Below are 27726 nucleotides of genomic sequence, written 5' to 3'. Positions count from 1 at the left end.
GCCGCAGCATGTCCTAAAGCTCAAGGTGGTACCTTAGTCACATCCATGACCCCCCCCTCCCACCATACCGAGCCCCCCCCCCCCCCCCCCCCCCCCCGAACCCAACCCCATCAAAAAAAAGGGCCTGTCAGTTTACATGCAGTAAAAAAACATTGCGGTACAGAACAGAATCATTGACTGCAAAATCACTTGTGTCCGTTTTGTTTTAAAAGGAATAATATTGATAACCCCCTTTTAATTGTATACTTATTGAAACAGGTATATGGCATTGGACACCAACACTGGTGTCACTCCCACTGATCATCATGCCTCAGGTATAAAGGTAACCTTGTGTCTTGGTTCTGTTGTCTAGTGGACAGTATCCGGGTACACATGGGCACAGTCTGCTTTGGAAGCGGTCCTTGAAATACAGGCCTGCTGTTTTGGGACTTGGGTGAGTGTCTATTGGAACAGAACAAAGCTTTGGCCAGCCCTCTATTCAATCCTTTAGAAGGACTGCTGGCAGAGATTAAGGGTTGCGTTTTTGTGCGACATTTCCCTGTTTGCCATTTTAATGGAGGTGGTTAATTGATTTAAACAGGTTAAACACGGCGGGTTCCGATAAAATAGTGGGATGAGCAACGTCACACAAGGATAGTGAGCATTTGTCCCTTAAGAAAGCCAACAGTGGTTTTAAAATTACAGTTCTGATCTGTTTCATGAAAAAAAACATGTTTCTCCAGTAAAGATGCTCGAAATTACGACTTTTTTTTTTCCAGTGAATGTGAAAAGTAGTTTCCAGCTGGTCAATTAATCGAATGAAAGGAGAGACACTGGCTATTTCAGCTGGTGTGGGGTACTACTTAGCTCACTGGGCTAAATCGCTGGCTTTGAAAGCAGACCAAGGCAGGCCAGCAGCACGGTTCGATTCCCGTACCAGCCTCCCCGAACAGGCGCCGGAATGTGGCGACTAGTGGCTTTTCACAGTAACTTCATTGAAGTCTACTCGTGACAATAAGCGGTTTTCATTTCATTTACTGTCCAGACAGATCCTGACCCCACCCAACCTTCAAATGTGCACATCGCAGATGTGGTCACTGTACAGCAATTCTGAAGAAGAATCCTGGCTGATTTGTTCATGGGCACCAAGATGAACGAGAGCTCCCATATATCACTGCCAGTGAAATTGGCTGCTGGGACAAAGACCAGGAGCTGAACTGTAACCGCGTGAGGGTGATTGCCTTGGTTACACCGTAACACATAGTTTAACTGGGTTTAATTTCTGACCTATTGGTCATGAGGGCAGCATCCTCAGTAGCTAGTCTGGATGTTGTGCAAAGTTGTGTTAACCTCTAGCAGCAACTGTTAGGAGTTAATGACTATTGACCATCCTAACCATGTTAGAAATGATAACTAGTATAATAGGCAATTGAAAATGATTCAGTAAATGTAGTGTGTCAATGAACTGATCAAGTTGTTTGGGTTTATTTTGATGCTGCAATACATTTTTACCTACTCAGGCTCTGGCCAGATAACTTGTTTTGGTGATATTGGTTGAGGGCCAAATGTTGGTCAGGATAAGAGTGGGAACTCCCCTTTTCTTCAAAAATAAGATCCTTTATGACCACCTGAGATGGGAGCTTGGTTTACCATTTCATCCGTAAGATGACACATGACAGTCCAGCATTCTCTACATAGTGCACTGGGATAGTCAGCCCAGAGTCTTGTGCTCATGTTTCTGGAGTGGGATCTGAACCCATAACTTACATTCTCCTGGGTGAATGCCCTTTTGCAGCCAGCTGTGGCTTCAGCAGATGGAAAGCTGAGCAGGGTGCAAAATGGACAGCCAATTCGCTTACACCCATTTTTTGCTTCATCCGCTAAGGTGACATTCACCCTCCCCATGACCCTAACCTTTTGGGGCATGTTGGTAAATGACCAATGGGAGCCGAGAGGTAGAAAGGGGGCGGATAAGCTAGTTTAAATTTCCCGGGGAAAGAAAGACAGATTTAGGAGTGAAAAAAAAATCACTGTCAAATAGAACAGGTGCAGAAAAAAGAAAAGGTGCGAATAATGGGCTGGGCAGAATGAACACAGGTACAGTTGGCCAATTGTATGCAGATTTTTGAGCACCTCAAATGCAATGTTTGATTCCATGTCAGAAATCTGATTTGGTCTGAAACAGGGAGGCTCTGATGTGGGCCGAGATTCTCCGGTCTCCTGTAGTGTGTTTCTTGGCGGAGAATCTTCTGGTCCCGCCGCTCCCATCGAATTCACCCCAGGCCGCTGGGAAATCTGTGGCAGGGGTGCACCATTGGTGGGACTGGAAGATCCCGCTGGCATGAACAGCCGGGAAATTTCATCCGTAGAGATTTTTGAGGGTTAGGTTTAATTAATTAATTGTATAAAAGGCAATTTGGGAGTGACCTAATAGTGGAACTTTAGACAATGAATATCCCATAATATTGCCCTCTATGACTCAGTGTCTAACTTTGTTTGTAGAACTTTTGTGAAGCGCCTTGGGACATTTTATTACATTAAAGGTGCCCTAGCAAGTTGCTGTTGTTCTGAAAGTGTTTGATGATGTCGATATCGAGGAGGAGGACTGGATTCTCTGGTTCCCCAGCTGCGTGTCTCTTATCAGCCCACCGTTTCTGGTTGCAGGATTCCCTCTTTTCACTGCTTGTCAATAGGTTTTCCCATGGATGTCACCCCATGCTGCCGGGAAACCTCACGGGTAGGGGTGCACTTCCGGTGGGAGAAGAGAATTCCGGCCATTGTTTCCACTTGTGGGGAGGAGACCAAAACTAGAGGCCAAATGTGAGATTATCCCATGGGGAATTAAGGAGAAACCTCTTTTATCCAGAGTGGTTAGAAAATGGAAGATGCTACCTGAAGGATTGGTTGAAGTGAATAGCATAGATCCATTTAAGGGAAAGCTAGTAAATGAGGGAGAAAGGAGCAGAGGGATATGTCGATTGGGTTTGATCAAATAGGGTAGGAAGTGGCCAGTATCAAGAATGGTGGGCAAAAGCACCTCTTACACAAATGGATGTGTCTGGATAGGTACACAAATCATACCAGGCGACCAAAGCGGTTGTTGCTGGTATGTGTGTTTTAATTAACCTCTCTGGATGACTATTTTCTCAGGCTATACTGAAACATAAACTCAGAAATTTGAAGATTTAAACATTACTGTGCAACTGATCAATAGTTGTTCTGATATTGAAATTGGTGATGAAAATGGTGTATAAATTTCATCCCTCATAATGCTTCCTGGGCTGAATAACTCAATGCTGGCTTGTTACTTTGGGGCAGATGAATGATTATAGTGGTGTGTTGAAAGAATAGCTAGGCAAATGTTCAGTGTGAATGTTAACTTTCAGACACCATCCAATGAAATACAAAGTTATATACCAAAGAGCTTGTAGAACCTGCTTCCAATGCATTTTGTATAAAGACATTCTTCCTTCATAAATTGGGGCTGGTGAGCCTGTGCTTTTAAAATGGTTGTACATTTAATGAAAAACATGCTATTACAATCTTGTTAAAACATTGACATACGTCTGAATTCTTACTTAACCTTAAGTCAAATTCATAAGTGTAGTTTTGAGATTTGATTCTGCGTTGTTGTAGCAAAAAGGCTCAATACTTTTAAGAACTAAAGATGTTTTTCTCCATCTCCTACTTCTTGTGACATGATTCCAGGAGCCAGGCACCTATCATTATCAGAGGACAATTCTTTACATTCGAACCTCGACCCACGGCTATTTCACTACAGGTGCAACACTGCCAAGTCTGACCCTTTCCTTACCAGGGGCTGGGTGGGTTTGGCCAGTTTAATTGTTGTTGAGATCAGCTAACCCAAAGCCTCACTCCTTTTAGTAACTGAGCCAGTAACAGGGGTAAGTACTGCTAAATCTACTTAAACCACATTAACTGTAGCAAAAAGCTTGGGACAATAAAAGTCAAGGCTTGAAAAATTATTCCCTTTTGGTAAAGGCTCCAGCCATATCTTCTTTCAATACTGACAGGACAGTGTAGCTTTATTCTGGTGTAGTGTCAGCCTAAATGAATACCCCTGGATTTAAGTATTAGAAACAGTAACTACACATTCGATGCCGAGCTCTACAAGAATCAAACTGAGGAAATTGGTGTGCAAACTGCCAGGACAATATGAAGAGAAGACATTTCAAAGAAACTGGATACCAGAATATAACTATCTATCAAGGGGGGAGGGGGTGGAAAGACAATTTTGAGATCCAACATAATTAGGATATAATTTAAAAGTAAAACTTGTTCAGTCATTATATGCAATTATTCCCATTATTAGATGTAAAACTTGAAAAACTCTACCTACAAAAGCCCCGATAGTCTCGGGACTTTAAAAATCTACAATTACATTTTCAAATTGGCATTAGTATAGTTAACTTAAACATTTTCTAGTTTGCTTGTTCAACAATGCAAGTAAATTCATTCTTTCATATACTGAGCTACAAAACAGCTCGGGTCATTTCACAAATAAGAGTCTTCTGTTCGAGGAATTGTGTTGAGAATTCCCTGATTCATTAAACACCGCTCATTATATTATGCTGACAAACACTTGATTTTCTCAATCCCAGTGTATGTAGAAACAGGAGGGATGCATTTCATGGAAAACAAAAAATATATAAACATACGATCTAATATTTGTCACCCTCCGGAAGCAGCCGTCAATTGGTGCAAATTGAATTATTTTGATAAAGAATGTCCAAGGCATTAGCAGCTGTGGAGAATTAAAATACATCAATGTTTATCCCTATTTCAATGAGGGAGAAGGAAAAAAAATAAAATTTACTAGTCAGTGTTGAATATTTACATCTTTAAAAGCCAGATGAACTAGATGGAAATTTAGTGCCTTATAAAGAGAAGCCATTTTGTTCTAGAATAGATGCATCATGGGAATTACAGATCCATATACCAAAAGGCACCACAGCTTCATTAAGACAACCTGACAAAAAAAATTGTTAGGATTCATTCCAGAGGGCCAAGTTTTCCTTTAACAAATAATAATAATTTGATGTTTTATTGTACGCAGTGCTAAGGCGACCAGTCAAACAAATGTTCTAGTTCACTTTGTCCTGGAATATATAGAGGTTGTTTGTGGCGGCTACTGCTATGATATTCTCCGACGGGTGCCACGCCGTGTGCAGAATCTTCTTACTGAAGTCCAAACTGTCAACACTAATTTCATCTTTCTTCCTTTTCCCACCCATGCATACTTTTCGGGGTTTGAGTATTGCTCTGGGCTTGCTGTTTTCCCGCGATGCTTCCAGTGTGACATCACGCTTTGTGTTGCGGTCGAACATTCGGAAGAAGTTGTTGTAAGAACCAGTCATGATTACACTGTGAAGCAAATGAACACGGGGGCAAGAAAGGAAGGCTTATGTTTATATAACTTCAGAAAGCATCGCAACATTCTCATACACAGGTTAGGCTGACTGGCCTGTAATTATGTGGCCTATCCATTACTCCCTTTTTAAAACAATGGTATAATGTAAACAGCACCCCAACACCGTGCCTATAGCCAGAGAAGATTGGGATAATGACAGTCAGAGCTTCCACTATTTCCTCTTTGGCTTCCCTTATCAATTTGCAGTATTTTTCATCCTGGCCTGGCAAATTATCTAATTTCAAAAGTGCTGAACCACCCAATATTTCCCATTTCCTTGTACTTATCCCCTCCAATATTTCACACTTACTCTTCCTTAACTATGTTTGCATTAATTCCCTTCTGTTGTGAAAACAAACACAAAGTATTAATTTAGGTGCTCTGTCACACAAGTTTTGTTTTGGTCTCTATTGATAGATAAGTCTGTTTAACCTGCTAAGCATCTCACCTTTTAGGCTGCACTATCGATACACATTTCCCACAGGGCATTTCTTTTTTTTAAAATATTTTTATTTAAATTTTCAAATTTTAACAATTAAACATATAAAACACATAACATTAAGGGCAGCACGGTAGCATTGTGGATAGCATAATTGCTTCACAGCTCCAGGGTCCCAGGTTCGATTCCGCCTTGGGTCACTGTCTGTGCGGAGTCTGCACATCCTCCCCGTGTGTGCGTGGGTTTCCTCCGGGTGCTCCGGTTTCCTCCCACAGTCCAAAGATGTACAGGTTAGGTGGATTGGCCATGATAAATTGCCCTTAGTGTCCAAAATTGCCGTCAGTGTTGGGTGGGGTTACTGGGTTATGGGGATGGGATGGAGGTGGTGACCTCGGGTAGGGTGCTCTTTCCAAGAGCCGGTGCAGACTCGATGGGCCGAGTGGCCTCCTTCTGCACTGTAAATTCTATGATTTACAAAATAGGACCAACCCAAAACAAAACAAAATCCCAGACCCTCCCCCAACCAGCTCCCTCTCCCCTTCTCCCCTCTCCCGTGGCAATTAGTGGCAACCAGCTCCCCAAATTGCAGAGATGCTGAGGCCAATAGATGTTGAACCAGAATCTCTGTAAGATTCAGTGCTACAATGGACGATGAACATACACATCCATCGGGAGACTGGAATGCCAATTTCAAACTTACTTTCACAATATTGATGCAGCTGAAGTAATTGCAAATTTTTTGCTTATAAAAAGGACAATGTGGTTGACTCTTAACTGGCCCCTAAAAAATAATTAGGGATGGGCCATAAATGCGGGCCTAGTCGGCGACACCCGTGTCCCATAAAATAGATAAAAATGTAAACCAACGCCTCCAGTCCAGGTAGAAAGGGCAAGGAATGCAGACTACTTCACCAATCTGTTGCTTACAGTCAGGCAGTCAGATCCAAGATACCACCTACCTGTCAGAGCCATTCCACACACACTCAAATTTGTCAAAGATGCAGTCGTTTTCATAGAGGGAACACAGCTTATTTCTCAGATATTCATGCACCTGAAAAAATACCAATAGCAAAGAAACAGGGGTTAAGAACAGGAATGACTTGTTTAATTACTAGATACTATGGGACCCGTTGTGGTGCCTGCTCTGAGCTCAATTTTACATGGGCAGAAAGTAATAATATAATAATCTTTATTGTCACAAGTAGGCTTACATTAACACTGCAAAGAAGTTACTGTGAAAAGCCCCTAGTCGCCACATTCCTGCGCCTTTTCGAGTACACTTAGGGAGAATTCAGAATGTCCAAATTACCTAATAGCACGTCTTTCGGGATTTGTGGGGGTAAACCGGAACACCTGGAGGTAATCCACTCAGACACAGTTTCATGGGAAAGGGGTGGAGCCAGTGGCTAGATAATAGAACATTGTGGCAGAGAGTGAAGACACTGTGCACGTTTTAACGCCCAAAAAACCGAATCCCGGTTTTGGTGCATACAGTGGGGTGTTTCTCAGCGCATGCAGCACCGCGAATGACCCCGCTATCAAATGGGACCCTTTTCTTTTGACCTCAGCAAGCAACACCCTGCCAAGGCCACACAACATTAGCGCAGGAAGAGATCGGTGCGACATCTTTAAATGTCACTCCGATCTCCCAACCCTCCTCCAACTCCCCACCACAGGCTCCAGACACCCCCCCCCCTCCCCCACGCCCCACCGTACCTCTTTGGGGTTCCTCGAGCCCTTCCTCACTCCACCTCTTAAGGTCAGGGCATCTCCAGGCCCAATCTCTGGCATAGCAACCTGGCACCCTGGCAGTGCCCTGTCAGCACCACCTCGACATCCTGGCACCTGTGTCCTGATGGTGGTGGGTGGGGGGGCACTTTAGCTCAGTTGGCTAGACAGCTGGTTCATGATGCAGAGTTATGCCAACAGCACAATTCCCGTACCGGCTTAGGTTATTCATTTAAAAAAAATAAATTTAGAGTACCCAATTCATTTTTTTTTCCAGTTAAGGGGCAATTTAGCGTGGCCAATCCACCTACCCTGCCCATATTTGGGTTGTGGGGGCAAAACCCACGCAAACACGGGGAGAATGTGCAAACTCAACACAGACAGTGACCCAGAGCCGGGATCGAATCTGGGACCTCGGCGCCGTGAGGCATCAGGGCTAACCCACTGCACCACCGTGCTGCCCGGCGGTGGACTTTATGAGGGACCAGGGAGCAGTGTGAGGACACTGAACTTTGGAGAGGAGCTTTGTGTTCATTGTAAGGTACATGGGATGGGTTTTGATAGGGGAATGGTGATGGTGAGCTTGCCTTTTGTTTCTCTTTGTTTGTTGGTGGTTTGGGGGGTGGGGAGGGAATAAGGATGGACTGGAGGAGTGAGGGAAAGTCAGAGGCCCTGAGCGGGAGCCATCACACTAGCTGAGCAGGATAGTTACTGGGAGTAAAGTGGAGGGTTGCCAGGAGGAAGGCGTGTGTGTGTGTGTGTGGGGGGGGGGGGGGGGGGGGGGGGGAGAGAGATTGGGGTTGTTTTTTTGTTTGGTGGCGGGGGTTGCTTACATGGGTGGATTTGGATTTATTGTCACGTGCACAGAGTTACATTGAAAAGCATTATTCTGCGTACAGTCCAAGCAGATCATTCCATACATGAAAAACAGAGGACACACAATAAATACACAAAGTAAATATATAGATATTGAATGAAAAATACGGTGTATAGTGCTACTCAGTAGAGAAGATGCATGGAGAGATTAGCTCAGTCCATCAAAAGGTTATTCAGGAGTCTGGTAACAGCAGGGAAGAAGCTGCTTTTGAATTGGTTAAAGCGAGTTCTCAGACTTTTGTATCTACAGCCCGATGGAAGAGGTTGGAAGAGAGAATAACCCGGGTAGGAGGGATCTTTGATTATGCTGCTCACTTTCCCAAGGCAGCGGGAGGTGTAGACAGAATCAATGGATGGGAGGAGGGTTCGCGTGATGTACTGGGCTGTGTTTCTTACAGTCTTGGACCGAGCAGTTGCCTCAAACTAATAACAACCCATGGAATCAGTCAGATATCAGAAGGCATATCAAACTCAGAAACTAATCCTCAGTTCATGATATAATATTGAAAGTCTATCCAATATTAGTTTCAAGTTTCAAGGGAGCTGAAACATCCTGCAGGAGAATGCATGTCCGTCAACTGATCCGCCACGTAAGTGCAGCATCCACATACAAGACAAATTGAAGGTTGAACTAGACAAAATTGAGAAAGGTGGAATCACTGGAAGAGAACAACAGCACACTGAATGGTGCAGCTCACATGTCATAAAGAAAAATGGATAACTGAGAGTATGCCTTGATCCATGATCTTTAAACATTGGTCTTACAAAATACCTACAATAGAAGAGTTAAATATGAGATTTAAGGGTTGAAAATTCTTCTTGATGCGTGATGCCAAGGATGGTTACTGGGCAGCATTTCTTGGGAGAAGTCCCAAGAGTTTACTATATTTCGTGCCCCATTCAGACAATACTGATTTCAACAATTTCCTTTCGGGCTGTTAGCCAGGATCTCTTCCAAGCTCACATGGACTGCACTGAATGTATTGTACCAGGATGCATCTGTATCGCAGATGCCATCGTTGTTGTGGGAATAATAAAGCAACAACATGACCATAATCTGCACTTACTGATGCAAGTGGCATGCAATAAATAATTGGTGTTTAACAATCGGAAATGTGGAGACTTCCGGTTGTGGGAGACTTCCGGTTGCGGCTATGCGGAGCTAAGTCGCACGTTCGGCAGCTCCTGCTAGCAACTGCCGGACTTTTGGGCTCTTTTTGGGGCTCGTAACGGCGCTTGTTCAACGTTTCCCGGTGTGGGAAGGGGACAGCAACATTCCCCTCATAGTGTATGGATTGGACCAGGAAGGGGCGATTAAAAAAGCGGCATTGCAGCAAAGAAAGGTGCGAGGGATGAGGACCAAGATGGCGGAGGGCGGGGACCAGGCAGCGTGGATGCAGTGGGTGCAGGAGCAGCAGGAGTTGCTCCAGCTCTGTTTTAAGGAACTGAAAACAGAGCTGCTGGAGCCGATGAAGGCTTCAATCGATAAGCTGCTGGAGACTCAGACGGCCCACGGGGCGGCGATCCGGGAGGTCCGGCAAAAGGTCTCGGAGAACGAGGACGAGATCCTAGGCCTGGCGGTGAAGGTGGAGGCGCACGAGGCGCTCCACAAGAAATGGCAAGTGAGGTTCGAGGAGATGGAGAACCGGTCCAGGCGGAAGAACCTGCGGATCCTGGGCCTCTCGAGGGGCTGGAGGGATTGGACGTGGGGGCCTACGTGGTTATCATGCTGAAATCACTGATGGGAGCAGAGCGTTTCCAGGGGCCCTTGGAGTCGGAAGGGGCCCACCGAGTGCAGGCGAGGAAGCCCAAGCCCAGCGAGCCGCCGTGGGCGGTGCTGGTGCGGTTCCACCGGTTTGCTGATCGAGAGTGTGTGTTAAGGTGGGCCAAGAAGGAGCGGAGCAGCAGGTGGGAGAACGCGGAGGTCCGGATCTACCAGGATTGGAGCGCGGAGGTGACGAAGAAGAGGGCCGGCTACAATCGAGCGAAGGCAGTGCTGCACAGGAGGGGGGTGAAGTTCGGTATGCTGCAGCCGGCGCATCTGTGGGTCACCTACAAGGACAAACACCACTATTTCAAGTCCCCGGAGGAGGCGTAGGCCTTTGTTCAGGCCGAAAAACTGGACTCGGACTAAGGGTTGGGGACGAGGGGTCGCAGCGGAGGGATCGTTGGGGATTGTTGTGCTGTGTTCCGAGGGGGGTTCCTTTGTTTTTCGGGGGTTGATTGGGCATTGTTTCGATTAGGTCCGCCGGGTGGGCTCGTGGGGGAGGGGTAGGTAAATAGCTTGGGGGGTTGATGGTCGGGGGCGGGGGTGAGTTTGGCCTGAGTTGGGGGTAATGGGACTGGGCCTGGAAAGGGAGCTGCGCCAGAGGAGGCGGGGCCAGGCGAGTGGAAAGCGCGGACTTTTTCCCGTGCTAAGGGTTGAAGGGGGCGGGGCCGGAGCTGGGCAGCGCGGGTTTTTCTCCCGCACTGGGACTGGAATGGGGAGGTTGAGAGCCTGCTGGTGGACAAGCGGGATAAAGGGAAGCTCCACACTGGGGGGGGGGGGGGGGGGGGGGGGTCAATGGAGTGGCGGGAGTGGCCGGGGTCAGCAGGAGTCGGCTGACTTACGGGAGTGCAACGGGAGGAGCTGGAGTTGGTAGAGGAGGTCGGGGTGGGGATCTGCCACTGTGGGGGGGGGGCGCGTGGCTGGCCTAGGAAGGACTATGGCTAGTCGGCGGGGAGGGGGCGGGGCGAGTAGCCCCCTGATCCGGCTGATAACCTGGAATGTAAGGGGACTGAATGGGCCGGTCAAGTGGGCCCGGGTGTTCGCACACCTGAAGGCGGATGTGGCCATGCTTCAGGAGACGCACCCGAGGGTGGCTGATCAGGTAAGGTTGAGAAAGGGGTGGGTAGGGTAGGTGTTTCATTCGGGGGCCTGATAATGGGGGGGGATTTCAACACGGTGCTGGACCCGGCACTGGATCCCTCTAGGTCTAGGACGGGCAGGAGGCCGGTGGCAGCCAAGTTGCTGAGGGGGTTAATGGACCAGATGGGAGGGGTGGACCCATGGAGGTTTGCGAGGCCGGGGGCCAGGGAATTTTCGTTCTTCTCCCATGCCCACAAGGCCTATTCCCGGATTGACTTTTTTGTCATGAGCAGGGCGCTGATTCTGAGGGTGGAGAATACGGAGTACTTGGCGATAGCCATCTCTGATCATGCTCCGCATTGGGTGGACCGCGAGTTGGGGGAGGAGAGGGACCAATGGCCGCTGTGGCGCCTAGAGGTGGGGTTGTTGGCGGACGAGGAGGTGAGCGGGCGGGTCCGGAGGTGTATAGAGAGGTACCTAGAGACTAATGATAATGGGGAGGTGCAAGTAGGGGTGGTCTGGAAGGTGCTGAAGGCGGTGGTCAGAGGAGAGCTGATCTCCATTACGGCACACAATGAGAGGGGGGAAAGGACAGAGAGGGAGAGGTTGGTGGGGGAGATGGTGAGGGTGGACAGGAGATACGCGGAGGCCCCGGAGGAGGGATTGCTTAGGGAGCGGCGTAGCCTCCAGGCTGAGTTCGATCTGTTAACCACCAGGGAAGGCAGAGGCACAGTGGAGGAGGGCGCAGGGGGCGGTATATGAATATGGAGAAAAGCGAGCCGGATTCTGGCGCACCAGCTTTGGAAGCGAGAGGCAGTTAGGGAGATCGGGGGAGTTAGGGATAGAAGAGGGAGCACGGTACAAAGTGCGGTGGGTATCAATGGGGTCTTCAGGGACTTCTACGAGGAACTGTACCGGTCTGATACCTCAGGGGAGATGGGACGCTTCCTAGACCAGCTGAGGTTTCCGAGGGTGGAGGAGGAGCAGGTGGCAGGGTTGGGGGCGCCGGTTGGGTTGGAGGAGTTGGCCAAAGGGATAGGGAACATGCAGGCAGGGAAGGCACCGGGGCCGGATGGGTTCCCGGTTGAATTTTACAAGAAGTATTCGGACCTGCTGGGCCCGCTGTTGGTTAGGACCTTCAACGAGGTAAGGGAAGGGGGGCCTCTGCCCCCGACTATGTCTAGGGCACTGATTTCCTTGATCCTGAAGCAGGACAAGGATCCCCTACAGTGTGGGTCATATAGACCGATCTCACTCCTAAATGTAGATGCAAAGTTGCTGGCAAAGATTTTGGCCATGAGGATAGAGGACTGTGTGCCGCAGGTCATGCACGAGGATCAGACGGGGTTCGTGAAAGGGAGGCAGTTGAATACTAATATACGGAGGCTCTTGAATGTTATCATGATGCCGGCGGTGAAAGGGGAGGTGAAGATAGTGGCGGCGATGGATGCGGAGAAGGCCTTTGATAGGATGGAATGGGGGTACCTGTGGGAGATGCTGAAAAGGTTTGGGTTTGGGGAGGGGTTCGTCAGGTGGGTGAGGTTGCTATATGAGGCCCCTGTGGCGACGAACAGAAGGAGGTCAGAGCATTTCCAGCTGCACCGGGGGACGAGGCAGGGGTGTCCCTTGTCCCCCCTGCTCTTTGCGCTGGTGATCGAACCCCTGGCCATGGCCAGGCGAGGGAGTCGAAGAACTGGAGGGGGTTAGTGCGGGGTGGGGAGAAGCATCGGGTGTCGCTCTATGCAGATGATCTGCTGCTATATGTGGCGGACCCGGTTGGGGGAATGGCGGAGGTGATGAGGATCCTTAGGGAGTTTGGAGATTTCTCCGGGTCCAAGCTCAACATGGGGAAGAGAGAGTTGTTCATAGTGCACCCAGGGGACCAGGAGAGGGGGATTGGTGAGCTCCCGCTAAAAAGGGCAGAGAGATGTTTCAGGTACCTGGGGGTCCAGGTGGCTAGGAGCTGGGGGGGCATGCATAAGCTTAACTTCACGAGGCTGGTGAAGCAGATGGAGGAGGAGTTTAAGAGGTGGGATGTGCCGCCACTCTCCCTGGTGGGTAGGGTGCAGTCAGTTAAAATGACGGTGCTCCCGAGGCTTTTGTTCCTGTTCCAATGCCTACCCATCCTGATCCCCAAGGCCTTTTTCAGGCGGGTTAACAGGAGGGTTATGGGGTTTGTATGGGCGCAGAAGACCCCGAGGGTGGGTGAGAAGGGTGTTCCTGGAGTGGAGCAGTGATGGGGAGGGAGGGGGGGGGGGGGGTTGGCGTTGCCTAACCTATGTGGATATTATTGGGCCGCCAACGTGGCAATGGTACGCAAGTGGGTAATGGAGGGGGAGGGGGCGGCATGGAAGAGGTTGCAGATGGCGCCCTGTGTGGGCACGAGCCTGGAGGCACTGGTGACGGTGTCGTTGCCGCTTCCTCCGACGAGGTATACCCTCAGAATTTGGGGGCAATGGAGACGGCACTGGGGGGAGGTGGGGGCCTCGGTATGGTCCCCAATACGGGGGAACCACCGGTTTGTCCCAGGGAGAATGGACGGAGGGTTCCTGAATTGGCACAGGGCAGGTATTAGAAGAATGGGAACCTGTTTGAGGACGGGAAGTTCGCGAGCCTGGGTGAGTTGGAGGGGATGTTCGGCCCCCCCCCCCCCCCCCCGCAGGGAACACCTTCAGATATATGCAGGTAAGGGCGTTTGTTAGGCGGCAGGTGGTGGAGTTCCCACTGTTGCCACCACGAAGGGTACAGGACGGTGCTTTCGGGGATGTGGGTTGGAGAGGGGAGGATCTCGGCAACATACCAGGTGATGCAGGAGGAGGAGGAGGCCTCGGTGGAGGAGCTGAAGGGTAAGTAGGAGGAGGAGTTGGGTGAGGAGATCGACGAGGAGACGTGGGCGGATGCCCTGGGGAGGGTGGATTCCTGCTCCTCTTGCGCGAGGCTCAGCTTAATACAAGTCAAGGTGCTGCATAGGGCGCACTTGACCGGGGAAAGGCTGAGCCGGTTCTTTGGGAGAGAGGACAAATGTGTTAGGTGCATAGGGAGCCCAGCAAACCAGACCCACATGTTCTGGGCATGCCCAGCGCTGGAGGACTTTTGGAGGGGCGTAGCAGAGACGATGTCGAGGGTGGTTAGTTCCAGGGTTGAGCCGGGCTGGGGGCTCGCAATATTTGGGGTGGCAGAGGAGCTGGGAGTGCAGGAGGCGAAAGAGGCCGGTATTCTGGCCTTTGTGTTCCTGGTAGCCCAGCAAAGGATTCTTCTTCAGTGGAAAGATGCGAGGCCCCCAGGCGTGGAATCCTGGGTCAACGACATGGCTGGGTGTATTAAATTGGAGAGGGTCAAATTTGCCTTAAGGGGGTCGGTGCAAGGGTTCTTCAGGCGGTGGCAACCGTTTCTAGACTTTCTGGAGGAGCGTTAGGTGATGGTCAGCAACAGCAGCAACCCGGGCCCGGGGGGGGGGGGGGGGGGGGGGGTTGGGGGGCTTGTGTGAGGGTTTGTTTGTTTTTATGTATATTTGCCTATATGTTGATTATTTCTGTTAATTTATTATTTGTGTATATGGGGAGGGGGGGGGGGGGGGTTTGTTCTTATTTCTTTGTGTTTTTGTTGTTGATAATTTGTGAAAACTTCAATAAAAATTATTTACAAAAAAACTATTGGAAATGGGACATCAATGTGCAGCAGATCAATTTATTTATTCCAGTGCTGGCAAATAGCCCAATCCAAGTAAAATAGAGCATATTAAAGTCATGCCAACTCAAATGAGATGTTTAAGTCGCTTTAACTTCTTGCCTCTATACACTCCCCCAATTACCCTCAAAAACCTTCATCGCTAAAGGAAAAGGATATGCCTTTCCTATGGCATGGAGCCCACCAACACCTGTTTGAAGCACTGGAACAGTCATTATCAGAAGCACTGATGTTGCAATTTAACATCCTAGGGAGACAATGTCCCTGACGTTAGATGCATCACAGAAAGGTCTGGGAGCACGTATACTACAAAAAGGCAAACTAATTGCAGTTGCTTCAAAATCTCTGTCCTTAACGCAATCCAAAGACTTCAATAATGAGCAGGAAACATTCGCTTTAGTGTTTGGAATTATGCGCTTCATACCTATTTATTTGGAAAAGATTTGTGATGGAGACCGACCACAAGCCACTGGAGGTGCTTTGGTAAAAATCAGTAACCACTGCACTGCCAAGATTGCAACATCTCTTGATAAAGATTCAAGGTTATGACGCTGAGATTAGGTACGAGGCAGGTATCTTGATGGTCACATTGGACACATTTAGCAGATTGCCTAAGCCTGTGAAAACTGACGATATGTCCGTACATCTACAAGTTAACTTAACTGGCATTTTTTTTTAAATGTATTTTATTACAAACGTGTATCAAAACAAGTTACAGCATATAAACACCCCGGGAGACATACTTCCCAACAATCAACTGTATAGTCTACAGATTTTTCCCCACTTCTCTCCCCCCCCCCCCCCCCCCCCCCCCCCGCAACGAACAGCTCCTCAAACATGGTCACAAACATCCCCCACCTTTTCTCAAACCCTCCTGCAGAGGGTTATCTTCTCTAATCGCAGGAAGTTGTACAGGTCACCCAACCAAGCCACAACCCCCGGTGGCGATGCCGACCGCCACTCCAGTAAAATTCGCCGCCGTGCAATCAGAGAGGCGAAGGCCACTACATCGGCCTTTCTCCTCTCCATGAGCTCCGGCTTCGCGGAAACCCCAAATATCGCCACCAAAGTGAGATCTACCTCCTCCTCCACTATCCTGGCTAAGACCGTGAACACTCCTGCCCAGAATCTTCCCACTTTTTCGCAACCCCAAAACATGTGTGCGTGATTTGCTGGCCCCCGCCCACACCTATCTCCTACCCCCTGAAAGAACTCACTCATTCCCGCCCGAGTGCACCACCTTGAACTGTATCAGGCTAATCCTTGCACAGGAGGGGGTCCCGTTTACCCTACGCACTGCCTCACTCCACTCCCCAATTGATCTTGCCTCCCAACTCCGCTTCCCATATCTCCTTGATCTTCACCACCTGCTCGCCTCCCTGCTCCCCCAGCCACTTGTGTATATCCCCAATTCTTCCCTCCCCTTCCACATCCGGAAGCTGCAGTCGCTCCAGCAGGGTGTATCCCGGCAATCTAGGGAACCCCTTCCAGACCTTTCACGCAAAGTCCCTAACCTGCATATACCTGAACTTACTCCCCCTTGGCATCTCAACCCTCTCCCTTAGCCCCTCCAGACTGGCGAACCCTTCCTCCAAATACAGATCCCTCACCTTGACCAGCCCCACTTCCCTCCACCTCCTGGATACACTATTTATCCCTACTGGCTCAAACCCCTGATTCTCACACGGTGGTGTTAGCACCGACATCCCTTCCACCCTAAAATGCCTCCTCAACTGATTCCATATGTTCACCATGCACTGCACCACCGGGCTCCCTAGCCCTCAAACTAGTCCCCTTACAAGATTCCTCCTCTATCCTAACCTATTGTACCCCATCTCCTTCCTATCATCGTCACACCTTGACCACATTCACCGGCCAATAATAATGAAGCAAGTTCGGCAATGCTAACCCCCCGCTGCTGCCTCTGCCTCTGTAGCAGGGCCCTCCCCACTCTCTACACCTTCCCCGCCCAAAGTCCGAAATGATTGTCTCCACTTTCCGAAAACAGGCCTTTGGTATAAAGATTGGGAGAGCCTGAAAGATAAACAAGAACCTCGGCAGAATATTCATTTTCACCACTTGGACCCTCCCCGCCAACGTTAAGTGCAGTGTATCCCACCTCTTAAGATCCTCCATGGCCTCCCCCACCAGCTTTGTTAAGTCCCACTTATGGAGCCCCGTCCATTCCCTCGCTACCTGATCCCCAAATACCTAAACCTATCCCTCGCTATCGTAAATGGCATCCCCCCTAAATTGACCCACTGTCCTAGGTCATTCACCGGGAATACCTCGCTTTTCCCTACATTCAGTTGGTACCCCGAGAACCCTCCAAACCTCCCCAACAGGCCCATAATCCTTCCCATAATCTCCAACGGATCCGAAACATACAGCAAGAGGCCATCGGCATAGAGCTACACCTGATGCTCCCGCTGTCCCCTCATTATTCCCTGCCACTCTGCCGACCCATCGCCAATGGCTCTATGGCCAGCGCAAACAGCAGCAGCGACAGCGGGCACCCCTGCCTCGTACCGCTGTGTAAGTCAAAGCTTTGTGAGCTCATATCATTCGTCCTCACCCTCGCCCTTGGCGCCACATACAGCAACCGCACCAACGCCACAAATCTCGGCCCAAACCCAAATCTTCCCAACACCTCGAATAAGTACGCAACTCCACCCGATCAAATCCTTCTCCGCGTTCATGGACACCACCACCTCTGCTACCAGGGCCCCCGACAGATTCATCATCACATTCAACAGCCGTCTTATACTACTCGTGAGCTGCCTGCCCTTCACAAAGCCTATTTGATCTTCTGCAACCACCCCGGGACACAGTCCTCCATTGTCCCCGCCAACAACTTTAGCCAATACTTTCACATCCGTGTTCAATAGTTCTATATGACGCACATTCCACTGGTTCCTTCCCCTTTTTCGGGATTAGTGTGATTACAGTCTGCGCAATCGTCTCCGGCAACTCCCCGTTCTCCAGTGCTTCATTAAACGCCCCCAACAGATGTGGTACCAGGTCCGTCGCTAATTCCTTATAAAATTCCACCGGGTACCCATCCGGCCCAGGGGCCTTCCCTGCTTTCATACCCCTGATACTGTCCAGCACCTCCCTAGGCCCCTGGGGCTCCTCCAACGTCTGCCTCTTTGCTTCCTCCATCTGGGGAAATTTCTGCTTGTCCATGTCCGCCTCCTCTCCACCGGGTCCGCCTCATAAAGTCCCTGGTAGTACTCCCTAAACGCCTCGTTTATCCTCCCTGGCTCGGACACCACATCCCCAGGACCAGTCCGGATCTTCAATATTTCCCTGGACGCAGCCTGCCTCCGCAGCTGGTGCGCCAGCATGCGGCTCGCCTTCTCCCCATACTCACATTGCGCCCCTCTTGCCCTACGCAGTTGCCCTACCGCCCTCCCCATTGTCACCATGTCAAATTGCCCGTGCAACGTTTTCCTCCTCGCCAATCCCTCCACGGTGGACACCCTCGAATATTCCGTCTACCTCCACTATCTCGCTCACTAGACGGTCATGTTCCGCCCTCCTTTCCCTATCTGCACGAGCCTTAAACAAAATAATTTCCCCCCCGGACCACTGCCTTCAGTGCTTCCCAAAAAAAGGCCACCGACACCTCCCCAGTCTGATTCAACTCCACATACTCCTTAATCTCCACCTGCACCTTATCACAAAAATCTCCATCCGCCAACAACCCTGAGTCAAACCTCCACCCAAGCCTCTGCTCTCATCCCAATCTAAACCGAATATCCAGCCAGTGGGGCGCATGGTCTGAGATAACTACCCCCGCATTCTCTGCCCCCTCCACCCCAACCAAAATCTCCCGACTCACTACAAAGTAATCAATCCTTGAATACACCTTATAGACGTGTGAAATGAAAGAATACTCTCCTTCACACTCACAAATCCCATTTTGTTGCTAATTAGAATCACCACCCCTCGATTTCAAATCAAACCCTGGTGAAAAACCTGCCCGACCCACCCCTTCCTTAACTTAACCTGGTCCTTCACACGGAGGTGCATCTCCTGCAGAAACACCACCCCCGCTTTCAAGCTCCTGAGGTGGCGAACACCCGCAACCTTTTAACCGGCCCATTTAGTCCCCGACTTTCCACGTTACCAGCCTTACCGGAGGCTTATGCCTCTACTGTTCGTCATCTTCCCTACTTAACTCCTGCCCCCTTAATTCCAACCTATACCTAGCCCATTAAGATGACCCCTTTCTTGCCTCACGGCGCCGAGGTCCCAGGGTCGATCCTGGCTCTGTGTCACTGTCCGTGTGGAGTTTACAGATTCTCCCCGTGTTTTCGTGGGTTTCGCCCCCACAACCCAAAGATGTGCAGGGTAGGAAGGTTGGCAACGCTAAAATTGCCCCTTAATTGTAAAAAATGAATTGCATACACTAAATTTATTTTAAAAATGATGGCCCCTTTCTCCGCCCAACTTAATTGACATTTAACCTGAAGATACCAACAGCTACGTGAAGACATGGCAAAAGATTGTACACTATAGAAACTGTGGAAAACCATCATCAAAGGATGGTCTGATTCAATTCAGCATGTCCACAAACACATGAGGCTATTTTTTGGCCTTATCGGGACAAGCTATTAATCTCCTGGGGAATAATTTTTATAGGCCAGAAGTTCACCATGCTGGAATCTTTGTGACTTGCTATTCTTCAAAAAATCCAATACTCACACACGGACATAGAGCAGATGAGAAGATTTGCAACTTTCAAGCGAGACTGTTGACTGGCCACGTATGAACAATGACAGTGAAGTCGTCAACAAGAGGTGTGAGGCCAGTCAAGAGCATGTTGTAAGTCAGCACAAAACACTACTGAATCCACATGAAGTTCCTACCCATCCACCCGTGGTCCAAAATCGCTTTCATGTCCATGGCACTGATTCCATTGTCATTGTCAACTACTTTACCAATTACCTCCTTAATTGACAATTGCACAATTCATCAAACCCAACTGTCAGCACAACCCCAAGTGCTACTTTGAGTTTATTTGGTGTGCCTCAAGAGATCCATTCTTTCTCTCTCTCAGCGGCTCTAACTGATCGGGTAAAGTTCCTCGGCCACTGGAATTTAGACTCGAATGGCTACATTGAAGTGCCAGCCTAACCAGTCATGGGTGGTAAGCACTCAGTCTTGGCATCACTCAATGCTAACACGGGTTCAGTACCAGCAAGAGTTGCTGGACAGTGACCAAGAACAGGGGGCTGGATTTTCTGATTTTGTGGCTTTGTCCCAATGCCGATGTGGAAATACTGGCGTTTTACGATAGAAAAAATGGCCTAAAACTGCCACTGATCCTCTGTTGGGCTGGAGGCTAGTATTCCGCCAGCGTCGAGCACCCAGCTCTAGCTACTGATATGGCCCGAAGAATTGCCGGATCCGCGCCGTGCAACATGGCGCCGGCCATTCGCAGACCCTGACATGTGAAATAGTGCCCCCTTTGGCCAGCTCGAGCGCCGCGGACAACCCCCACCATAGTGGCCACAGCAAAGTCCCCCCTGCCCGTGGATCGGTCCTCCCCGACTGTGGCGGCGCTGGACTGAGTCCGCAGCCGCACGCCAAATTCCCTTTCGGGTGAGACCATGAGTGCCCCATGCCGTCGGCCACTCGGCCGGTCGGGGGCGGAGCTTCGGAAGGCGGGCCTCAGGCAACGTCCTGAGGCCATTGATACACTGTGAGTATGGCGCTTTGGAGGGGGTAGGGCATCGCAAAAACGGCACTTTGATTCTCTGGCCGGTCACCGAACGCGATTGTGCCGTCGCCGACCGGAGAATCCCACCAGGGTATCTGACTGATCTTCCTCCCAATCCCAGGGATACTGTGGCCAGCTGTTTCGTTTCACCCGCATGCTAGTTGTGATTAGTTATCTTAGTATGGAGCTGTGAAGTTGGGTCTTCCATGGCCTCCAAGACCAGGGTTGGGATTGTCAATTGCCTTTGGGGGCTGGAACAGAAGTGGATGTGCGATGAATATAGAGCTCCTGAGTGGTGTATCCAGGGTAATTTTGAAGTGAGGGTTCGCATCCAATTGAGGGCCTTTTAAGCTCCATGAGGAATGTGGTGCATCTTGTGAATGCTGTACACTGCTGCCATTGTGCGTCAGTGATAGATGAAGCAAATTTTTGAGATGGTGGATGGGTTGCCAACAAACATGAAAAGGCACACTGTAATTATCTCCCCGGCACCCAAATGTATATTTGCCTCCCCAATCCCACCCCCCTCGCAAACAGTCGCCTACTTACGTGGTGTAAATAATTTTGCCAGGTGTACAGAGCTGCCGCTGTCGAGCTGGTGCACAATACCCCACCAGTTATTCTATTTCATATTTTATTGTATTTTATGTTGGGGTGTGCCCTTCTCTTCTAAATATGTGTATATACATATATATATATTTTTCTTATTCTGTGTACATAACGGTAATTATACCTTGTTCAAAAACCCAATTAAAAAAAACCAAACATGAAAAGAAATATAAGAAAAGCTGCAATGAGGAGAATATGAATGGTCAGAGCTGAAAGAAAAGTTGCTGAGCAGAAGATTATGTTACTATACAATCATCAAACATTATACATTTACAGTATTGACATAATAACTTCTCAGTGGCTTCAGTCAAACCTATCATGAGCCGTGGCTTCATTCTTAAACAATTTCCTATACTGTTGAATTCAAGGCAAACTTTGAATGGCAAATTCTAAGGTTGGAATTTCCAGCCCCACACGCGGCTGGGATTTTCTAGTGCTATCAAAAGCTGATGGGCTTTTGACTGGCTCTCCAAATGTTCTATTCTTGCCGTGAGGGGCCTTGCCTAAGTTACAAGGCTTGTTTCAAAACTGTGGTCTTGAATATCCCCCAGGAACTTTTCTCCCCTAGCTCCTGATTTTGGATTAAGTTTTTTTAAATATAAATTTAGAGTACCCAATTGATTTTTTCCAATTAATGGGCAATTTAGCATGGCCAATCCACCTAGCTTGCACAATTTTGGGTTGTGGGGGGCGAAACCCACGCAAACACAGGGAGAACGTGCAAACTCCACATGGACAGTGACCCTGGAGCCAGGGATTGATCCTGGGACCTCAGCGCCGTGAGGCCGCAGTGCTAACCCACTGTGCCACCGTGCTGCCCCACAACTCTGTTAAGTTACTATCTACTTGCACCTATCTGGAATTCCGGGCCCCATCCCAATGGAAAAACGACCAGATTCCCACTTCTTCAAACGCCACTGAACAAATACCTGATATGTTTCAATCGGTCTGTTCTCCATGTTTAAGTCCCAGACTTTGACGGTGAGATAATCCCTCGTCATCATATACCTCCCGCTGTGGCTAAACTTGACATCTGATATTGAGGAAATGATCTCGGAGAAGAACGACCGGTTGTTGGGATCTTCTGGCTCTTCAAAAACTGATCGACGCAGCCAAAAGGGGAGAAATAAAATGTACAAGTTAGCAGCTCTTCATTCAGAAATCTTCAAACATTCAGCGAACAAACACAAGAACATTCTAAAGGATATAAACAGCAAACCTCAAAACCCAGAAACCGTTCCCTCACCTCTGGGATGGCAGTTGAAATCCAAACCAAATTCATGCCGAGTGTATGGGTTCGACATATGGAATTTTTCTCAGCTTAAATCTTCTAGATGGTGTCAATCAACAACATGCATATGACTACAATTCAGTATGAATCTGACTATCACAGAGTAGCTACAAAGACATTTGTGTAAACTGGGATGGGTTGGGGGATGTGGGGAGAGATTGGAGGGTGGGTTGAGGGGAGCAGAAGAAGTTATACTGTTTTCAATGGTACCATTCTGAAATTGGGATTCTTACATTTTTCTACTATCTTTTGCATGAAGATGTTCCTGGCATGCTCCTGCCCAACAGGGACGCCAAAAGACAATACCTCATCAAACTCGAGTCCCAGGCCAACGACACAAACCCACGACGTCTATGGCAGGGCTTACGCGAGATCACAGGCTACAATGCAAGGCCAAGCGGAATATCTGGGGCTGGAGAATCCCTCCCCGATGAACTGAACAAGTTCTATCCCCGCTTTGAACAGTCAGCCAATGCATCAGTAACACTTGCCCGAAAAGCCCTGGACACACCCATACTCACTATTACAGCCACGGAGGTAAGAGCTGCCTTCCTGAAAGTGAACACGTGGAAAGCGATGGGTCCTGACGGAGTCCCTGGATGAGCACTCAGAGCTTGTGCAGACCAGCTGGCAAGGCATTTAAAAAAAAAAAAATTTAGAGTACCCAATTAATTTTTTCCAATTAAGGGGCAATTTAATGTGCCCAATCCACCTACCCTGCACATCTTTGGGTTGTGGGAGCGAAACCCCGCAAACACGGGGAGAATGGCAGCACGGTAGCGTAGTGGTTAGCACTGTGGCTTCACAGCGCCAGGGTCCCAGGTTCGATTCCCTGCTGGGTCACTATCTGCGCGGAGTCTGCACGTTCTCCCCGTGTCTTCGTGGGTTTCCTCCGGGTGCTCCGGTTTCCTCCCACAGTCCAAAGACATGCAAGTTAGGTAGATTGGCCATGATAAATTGCCCTTAGTGTCCAAAAAGGATAGGATGGGTTATTGGGTTAAGGGGATCGGGTGGAAGTGAGGGCTTAGTGGGTCGGTGCAGACTCGATGGGCCAGATGGCCTCCTTCTGCACTGTATGTTTTATGTTCTATAATGTGCAAACTCCGCACGGACAGTGACCCAGAGCCAGGATTGAACCGGGGACCTCGGCGCCATGAGGCAGCAATGCTAACCACTGTGCCACCGTGCTGCCCAGTTCGCAGACATATTCAACACCTCACTCCTCTGCTCCGAGGTCCCCACTTCCTTCAAGAAGACTACCAGAACCAAAGAAGAACAAGGTAGCCTGCCTCAAATACTACCGACCGGTGGCCCTGACATCTGATACCATGAAATGCTTCAAGTGGCTAATCATGAGACAGATCAACGCCAGCCTCCCAGACTTGTCTTGATCCATTGCAGTTCGCCTATCACCGCAGCTGGTGCACAGCAGCTGCTATCTCCCTGGCTCCACAATCAACACTCGAACACCTCGCCAACAAGGATACCTGCATGAGATTGGTGTTCATAGACTACATCTCCGCCTTCAACACCATTATCCCGACACGACTTATAACCAAACTCTGCAATCTTGGACTTGACCCCTCCCTGTACAGTTGGATCCTTGACTTCGTCACCAACAGACCGCAATCTGTCATGATAGGCAACAGCACCTCCTCCACAATAGTCCTCAACACCGGGGCTCCGCAAGGATGTGTGCTCCGTCATCTACTGTACTCTCTATACACACACGCACACGACTGTGTGGCAATATTTAGCTCCATCTCAATCTATAAGTTTGCAGATAGAACATAGAACATAGAACAGTACAGCACAGAACAGGCCCTTCGGCCCTCGATGTTGTGCCGAGCAATGATCACCCTACTTAAACCCACGTAACCTGTATACCCGTAACCCAACAATCTCCCCATTAACCTTACACTACGGGCAATTTAGCATGGCCAATCCACCTAACCCGCACATCTTTGGACTGTGGGAGGAAACCGGAGCACCCGGAGGAAACCCACGCACACACAGGGAGGACGTGCAGACTCCACACAGACAGTGACCCAGCCGGGAATCGAACCTGGGACCCTGGAGCTGTGAAGCATTGATGCTAACCACCATGCTACCGTGAGGCCCCGATGATACGACTGTGGTGGGTCGTATCTCAAACAACGACGAATCAGACTATAGAAGAGATAGATCACTTGCTTGCATGGTGTACCAAATACAACCTTTCTCTGAATGTCGGAAAGACCAAGGAACTGTTCGTCGACTTTAGGACATGTAGCACAGCCCCCCCCCCCCCCCCCCCCCCCCCCGCCTCCCCTGTCGACATCAATGGCTCTGAAGTAGAGATGGTCGATAGCTTTAAGTTCCTGGGGGTCACCATCACCAACAGTCTGTCCTGGTCCTCTCATGTTGATGCACCAGTCAAGAAAGCCCAACACCATCTCTGCTTTGTAGGGAAGCTAAAGAAATTTGGCATGTTTGCATCGACACTCACAAACTTTTACACATGTGCCATAGAGAGCATCCTATCCAGCTGCATCACAGCTTGATATGGCAACTGCTCGGCCCAAGATCGCAAGAAACTGCAGAATGTGGTGAACTAAGCCCAACGCATCTCACATTGATTCTGAACACAATTCCCGTTGCCTCAGGAAGGCAGACAGCATTATCAGAGACCCCTCCCACCCAGGCTTTGCCTTCTTGCAGACTCTTCCATCGGGCAGAAAGTACAGAATTCTGAAGAACATCCAGACTTGGGAACAGCTTCTTCCCCACAGCTACTAGACTCCTCAACGACTCTCCCTTTGACTGATCCATTCCCTGTAAGAACACCATCCACGATGCCCTCTGCTGCTTTCGCTCATGTATTTGCTTTTTTTAGCCCCTTGTTCCGCAATATAACCAATCACTGTTTGTCGATGTACCATTTGCCGATGTACTCTGTCGATTATTCTTTTTGTTTACTATATACGCACTGTGTACGTTCGCTTGGCTGCAGAAAAATAGTTTTCACTGTACTTCGGTACATGAGACAATAAATCAAATCAAATCAAAAAACACATCCTGATTTCCCTCCTAATTGCCCTATCCCCAATTTTTAAAAAATTATTTTTATTTTCCTTTTTCACATTTTCTCCCAAATTTACACCCAACAATAAACAATAATCAGTAACAAATGTAATGTAAATCCCCATATCAATAACAACCATCCCATCCTCCCACCAAACCCCCAAACATTAGCCCGCATGTTAACATAAACAGATGACAAAGAGGAATTAGGAATCACCCACAGTCACCATTAACACAGACAGTACCCCCTCCCCCAACCCCCGCAACATTCGATATGATCCAATTCTCGAAAGTGCACTATGAATAACGCCCATGAATTGTAGAATCCCTCCATCCTTCTCCTCAGTTCAAATATGACCTTTTCAAGCGTCAAGAATTCCAGCAGGTCCCCCCCGCCACGCCAGGGCACAGGGTGGAGAGGTTGATCTCCACTCTAACAGGATCCGCCTTCGGGCGATCAATGAGGCAAAGGCTACAACATGTGCCTCCGCACCCGTTTCCAACCCCGGCTGGTCCGACACCCCGAATATGGCCTCCTGAGGGCCCGGGTCCAGTTTCACGTGCACCACTTCAGAGATTACGCTAAAATCCTCCTTCCAGTAATCCTCCCGCTTTGGACAGGACCAAAACACATGAACGTGGTTTACAGGGCCACCCCGCAACATTCACACACATCTTCTACCCCCTCAAAAGAGCCGGCTCATCCTTGCCCCTGTAAGGTGAGCTCTATACACCACCTTCAGCTGTATCAGCCCCAAACTCGCACATGAGGTGGAGGCGTTCACCCTCCGAAGCACCTCACACCAGAACCCCTCCTCCATCCCCCTCCCAACTCTTCCTCCCACTTTGCCTTGATCCCTTCTAACGGCGTCTTCTCCTCCTCCAAAATAGCCCCGTAAACTGCCGATACGAACCCCTTCTCCAGTCCTCCTGTCGTCAGCACCTCTTCCAGCAATGTGGAAGCCGGCTCTACTGGGAAGCTCTGTATCTCCTTTCTGGCAAAGTCTCAAACCTGCGTGTATCTAAATATTTCCCCCTGCTCTAGCCCATACATTGCTCCCAGCGCCTTCAATCCTGCAAACCGATCCCCAAGAAACAAATCTTTTACTGTCCTAATTCTTTCTCCTCCCATCTTCGAAAATTTTCATCCCTCTTCCCTGGCTCAAATCTATGGTTCCCCCGAATCGGCATTTCCCTTGACCATGCCCCCAATCCAAAGTGCTGACGAAACTGCCTCCAAATTCTCAACAAAGCTATTGCTACCGGACTGCCCGAGTATCTCCCCGGGGCAGTCGGGAGCTGCGCTGTCGCTTGCACCTTCAATCCTGACCCCCTACCCAAACTCTCCTCCATTCTGACTCATTGGGAGACAACCCCTCTGACCCAGCTCCGTATCTTCTCATTCGCCGCCCAGTAATAATACATCAGGTTCGGAAGGCCCAAACCCTCTGCCTGCCTTCCTCTCTGTAGTAGCACCTTTTTAATTCTGGTCACGTTCCCTCCCATATGAAGGAGGTAATCAGCCCTTCAATCTCTCTAAAAAATGCCTTTGGCAGGAAAATCGGCAGGCGTTGAAAAATAGACAGGAATTCCGGCAGCACATTTATTTGAACCGCCTGTATCTGTCCCGCCAGTGACAGAAGGAGACCATCCCACCTGCCAGATCAGCTTTCACCCTCCCCACCAAACTAGGAATGTTGTACCTACGGAGTCCCCCCCCCACCCCCACTCCCGAGCATCCTGCACCCCAGGTATCTAAAGTGAGTCCCTGCCTTACGGAATGGCAACCCCTCCATCCCTGCCCCTACCCCTGGCTGAGACACCCCGAAATATCCACTCGTCAAGATTTAATTTGCACCCCGAGAAAGACCCAAATACCCAAAGCAGCACCAGTATTCCCCCTATTGACACATTTGGTTTCGACACATATAATAACAAGTCATCGGCATATAAGGACACCGTATGCTACCTTATCCTCAATTTTAAGATGGTGCTCCCTTGTTCTAAGAGAGGAATAGAACTATCACCTTTTTCAACATTTTTAAAC

General features: G+C 49.2%; 1 protein-coding gene across 4 annotated transcripts in view; it reads right to left on the bottom strand.

The window, feature by feature from the left end:
• Positions 1 to 2673: 2673 nt before the first annotated feature.
• The window catches only part of LOC119965044 (serine/threonine-protein phosphatase 2A 55 kDa regulatory subunit B beta isoform), a 756912-nt gene continuing 731859 nt past the window's right edge, over positions 2674 to 27726 (bottom strand). For all 4 annotated transcript variants that reach the window (XM_038795265.1, XM_038795266.1, XM_038795267.1 and 1 more), the window contains 3 exons: positions 22255 to 22424; positions 6809 to 6900; positions 2674 to 5364 (listed from right to left, as the gene is read on the bottom strand). In XM_038795265.1, the coding sequence (XP_038651193.1) occupies positions 5085 to 5364; positions 6809 to 6900; positions 22255 to 22424 (542 nt within the window). In that variant the 3' untranslated portion in view covers positions 2674 to 5084. The remainder of the gene's footprint in view (positions 5365 to 6808; positions 6901 to 22254; positions 22425 to 27726) is intronic.

Source organism: Scyliorhinus canicula, chromosome 4, assembly GCF_902713615.1.
Source record: "Scyliorhinus canicula chromosome 4, sScyCan1.1, whole genome shotgun sequence".
Classification (NCBI taxonomy): Eukaryota; Metazoa; Chordata; class Chondrichthyes; order Carcharhiniformes; family Scyliorhinidae; genus Scyliorhinus; species Scyliorhinus canicula.
Note: the sequence above shows the minus strand (reverse complement) of the source record. Positions and strands in the feature narration are given on the sequence as shown.